The sequence below is a fragment of the Columba livia genome, chromosome 13 (genome assembly GCF_036013475.1).
Source record: "Columba livia isolate bColLiv1 breed racing homer chromosome 13, bColLiv1.pat.W.v2, whole genome shotgun sequence".
NCBI classification, from domain to species: Eukaryota; Metazoa; Chordata; class Aves; order Columbiformes; family Columbidae; genus Columba; species Columba livia.
The window spans coordinates 3,375,495-3,380,263 of NC_088614.1; the positions used below are offsets into that span (position 1 = coordinate 3,375,495).

The following is a 4,769-nucleotide window of genomic DNA, read 5'->3' on the forward strand; positions in this document are numbered from 1 at the left end:
TCAAAGCTGTTAGGTTGGTTTTTTTCTGAAATGGTTCACGGACGGTTTATGTCTACACGCGTGGGAGCTGGTACAGTTTTATTAAATATTAGCTATTTTAAATATTAATAACTGTTTTCAAAAAGTAAGTTTAATTCTAGTTTTGGTGAACTGTAATTAACAACATAATATTAAAAACTTGATATTTGACCTAGCAGTGCTTTCTGGCATCCTTTCCTGTAACATCTGTCACAGGACCTGATGGTACAGTGATGGAAAGGACCTGTCTTGGTGTCTGCACAATGATCCGCCGGACTGTGGCCCTCATTGTATCATATGTGAAGTAATTGTGGTGGTTTGTTTTCTGTGGAGAACTCAGTTGCATGTTTGGAATTTCTCCAGGTTAATCCAGGTATCAACTCGTGCCCCGTGGCTGCAGGAATGAACCCGGTGCTCCCGTACGCGCAGTCCCAGGGCGTGCTGGATGCTGAGAGCCCAGTGCCTGTTATTAACCTGAAAGATGGCACGAGGCTTGCGGGTGATGATGCCCCAAAAAGAAAAGATTTGGAAAGGTGGCTTAAAGAACATCCTGGATATGTTGAAGATTCAGGAGCTTGTATTCCTGTGAGTATTCTCTGTTTTATCTAAATACTAGAACATTACTCATAAAATGTATTTCAGTGTGTATTCTGTGCTACATGGAATTATTCTTTCTTTGTTTTGATATTTTGTTTAGGAAAAGGAAAATGCTGGTTTCTTTTTACATAATTTGAGCTCTGTAAGCCTGCCTTGTCATTCACAAATGGAATTGCCAAGAAAAGCAATACTAAAGACATTTGATCTTTGTCTAATCTCACTTAGGATTAAAAAAAAATCTCAGATAATGAAACTCATGTTACCATGATCCTGGTGATGGGAGCTGAAAATGTGTAGCAGCATATTTAGTGATGTGTAGGACGTATCTCATGCGTACGTACAGTGCTGTGGTGGTGATGTTTGTGTGGGTATGATGTTCTCATTTTACCCCTGAGATTTGTTAATGTTGAACAGAATGTAAGAAAATCATATTTATGATGTCTGGAATAACAAGCTTACTTTTTTCCATAAAGGTGTTATTATATGAAACAGTAGCAACATTCCTGGCAGTTGAAAGCATTGTCGAAAACTGAATAAGTATTAAAACAAAGCAATGGGCAGAGGCATCAGAGAGAGGATTTAGTGCTGTCTACTGGACTGCTTATTATATGATTATGATTAGTGAGTTACTTCTGTTACTAAAATATTTCTGAAGTTGAAGAGGACTTCAAATGAATGCCTGACTCAAGAGAATGCACAGATATCTTACATTTTTTTAAAACAGTTTTATCAGGAAGATAATTGTGGGGTTTTTTAATTCCTTTATAACAGAGGATGCAGCTGCACGATGGGAGGCCCAAACAAAAAAGACACCGTTGTCGAAATCCTAATAAACTGGACGTTAATAGTTTGACTGGTGAAGAACGTGTTCAGCTCATAAATAGAAGAAACGCCAGAAAGGTACTTACATTACTGTTCCCATTCCAAATGTTCCTCAAATGAAAAGTTACCTGAAAAGAAGAACTCCGTAATATTACACTTGCTAAAATACTGTGTGCAAACGAAAGGTTTTTGGTTTAAGGCTTTGGCATAGAGCAAGAAAGTCAATGACAGTCTTCTAGTAAGTGTTTTGCAACTATGAAAATATCTAAGATATGGCTAGAAACTTCCATGTGGTTTATGTTCGGATAGAATTGGACACTCTATAGGTAGAATTCAACACTATATTGCAATATTTATGCCATTGACTAATATAGAGGCATGGCCACCAAAATATATGCTGTTCTGATCAAAGTAGCAACATTCTCACAAGCTGCAAATGTTGTGTACGTCTTCGCTTTACTACTTTTGACAAATTATGTCGGTAGTGCATCCTTGATAGAAACTTTTGTCCACTGGAATTGCTGAAATCCTGTGTACTGGATTATTTTGCTCTTTCCAATTATCTCTGGCATTTGGCTGTTATGGTTCACCAGTAAAATATCTGTTGCGAATCATATTGCTGGGTTAAACAGGAGTGCAATAGGGGAACGGGAGACGGGGGATTCTTGTATAAAATCCCAGCAGTGGAAGATGGAGATCAGGTGTTGAATTCTGGTTTTTGGACAGGGGATCAAAGTTAGAGAGCAGGTGCAAGGAAAGCAGGACATGGTTTTATGCTGCTGTGTCGAGGTCAGAAGCTTTTTGCATCTGTAGAGAAGAGTGAAGCAGAATTTGAGCCTTTACTCAGTGCATAGAGACAGCAGCTCTGCAGAGGGATCTCATCAGAGTCTGTGATCAAGGAGTGAGAGGTTGGATCTATGCTTGCTGTAGCAGCCTGGTTTCATGATGGCTTTTTTCTCTAACGAGTTTCCACACCATAGTTAGACTCTGTCACTTTGGTAACCTCAGTTTTCCCATTTATAACCTGTCCCCAACTTCTCTGAATTACCAGATGCATTTTATCTCATTTTCTTTTTTAGTTCAGTTATACGTTTAGTCGCTGGGGCGAGACACACCAAAAGTAGCCTAGAGAACGTGAGTTTAAGTTGCAGTTTATAGAGAAAGCTGAGAAACTGGAATTCTTTTTTCATCTTTTAACTATTTCATCTTTCTTTTCTGAATCCGTTAATTTCTTCTGATTAATTAGAAAGCTTACTTTCCCACTTAGAAGATTTTATTAGGACATACTGTCTAGCAATCTTAACTTGCCCTTTTTCGCATGGAAAAAATACAAGAAATAATTTTACAAGAGCAGTATTCTCCTAATGGAAGTATTTCCAGAACTCGACTGAAATGATAGAATAGAAATGATTTAGTGGATAAAGGAAGAGTTTAACAAGATTGTTGTTACAACCTTCTTGATAATACTTGTACCACTGTTGTTGTCTTGCTCATGTGGTTGCTCTATGTTGCTATGTGGTTGCTCTATTCGTTCTATGTCTAAATAAACTCTGATATTAAACATTGGTAGGAATGTCAAGTACTGAATTTGCAGACTACTGTTTTAATAGATGAGTTCAGCTTTATCAAATTTAAAACAAATTGAGAGTATCTCATATATACCACCAGGAAACAGTCAAAAACTGTATCATTCTCATTGGTAATTCAGAGTGAGGTTTTATTTATGTCGTTTTCTCTAAAAGGCAAGAATGAAGCAGTGTCAGGTAGGAATGTTGCCTTTATCGAATGAGAAGTATTTCCTGACGGAATTCTATCTTCTGCTTCTCAGGTGGGGGGTGCTTTTGCTCCACCTCTGAAGGATTTGTGCAGGTTCTTGAAAGAAAATCCAGAGTACGGAGTGGCTCCTGAATGGGGAGAAGTTGTGAAACAGTCTGTGAGTATTTGCAGAGTGACATAATTGTGATATGAAATGTATCTTAAAAACAAACAAGTCAAACGGGAAAAAAAGGCATGCCAAAAGGCAGGCTTTGCATTTCTGGTACTATATGAAATGTGGAATGTGAGTCAGCGTTACTGTTTTTCTGCCAGCTCGGTTCCTGGGCTGGTTTGCTGGCACAGCTGTGAGTGAGAGGGAAGGGGGGACAGCGCCTGACAACCCCGAATTAGAGACTTGGTTGAAGGTGCTGTAATACTCTGACTTTCTCATCTCATAAATGTAGCCTTGGAGGTTTTTAGGAGTAGTAGCCCACAGAATATTCTTGTGAAGTCTGTTTCCTCACCTACTAGATCGTATCAGAAGTATTTTATTTACACTGCACCTCCAGCCTCTGACAAAGAAATTACAATGTTAATTTTTTCTAGTTGACTGTCCACAGAACTTGTAATCTTTCTGGGAAGTCCTAAATGCCAGTGTCTCCAGTACCCTTGTGGGACATTCTGGTACCAAAAAGGGTAACTAGGAACAAGATTGGAGTGCAGTGAATCAAGGTATAAATAATAGCAGAATTACGCTAGAATTTAAGTGATCTGCAGGAGAGAAGAACAGAGCATTAGTTCTGAATTTCTCTAATTGTATTAGGCCAGTTTAAATTAGAGATATTTGCTGGGGAACGAAGAGGATGTTGTAATGTGGAGGTGTGTAATAGTTGATCTTATTATTGCCATTTTTAAGATAAATTTGAGACAGTGCATTTCAAAGAGAATAATATTAGTGTCTGTTACAGTTCTTTCTTCGTCACTAGGCAGAAGGGCTTACACAGGTGAAGTATTACTGTGCAAGCCCTGAAAAGAAAAGTGCACTGAATTTCATTTTAATTTGGCTTGAGGTTTTTACTGTTTTTTCTTAATTTTATAGATGAGGTGAAATATGAGGACATTAAACAGACACTAACACTAATAAAAAGGGCTCTGAGATTATTGGTCTGTGTGCAATCACACATTTGTATTTAGCTTTAAATTGAGTAGTTTTTTTAAATTAAACTGCCAAACGATTGGGATGTGGTAATATTGCAAAGCAATGCTGGGTTAGATCTTAAATTGAGGTTGCTCCTCTCATTAGCTGTATTTGGCTTGATCTGCAAAAAACCTGTAGGGATGAGTTAGTGGAGGGTGGGAGGAGAAACCTGTGCAGACCTGGCTGTGGAAATGGGCCTTGAGACCTTTGAGATGCGGTAGCACAAAGTCACCACAAATCCCGGTGCGTTGTCTGGACATCCAGCTGTGGTGCGAGTGTACCAGAGGAATCTCTGGCACTGTTACTGTACGCTTGGCTTGCCATTTACTTTTACTTATCCATCTCAAAATCCTAAAAACAGGCGCTGTGTCTCTTGCAG

At 38.7% G+C, this 4,769-nt stretch overlaps 1 protein-coding gene across 7 annotated transcripts in view; it reads left to right on the forward strand.

Moving 5' to 3' along the window:
* CHD9 (chromodomain helicase DNA binding protein 9) overlaps nt 1–4,769 on the forward strand; it is an 88,580-nt gene that overhangs the window by 80,404 nt on the left and 3,407 nt on the right. For all 7 annotated transcript variants that reach the window (XM_065028648.1, XM_065028651.1, XM_065028650.1 and 4 more), the window contains 3 exons: nt 382–603; nt 1,387–1,515; nt 3,266–3,370. In XM_065028648.1, the coding sequence (XP_064884720.1) occupies nt 382–603; nt 1,387–1,515; nt 3,266–3,370 (456 nt within the window). The remainder of the gene's footprint in view (nt 1–381; nt 604–1,386; nt 1,516–3,265; nt 3,371–4,769) is intronic.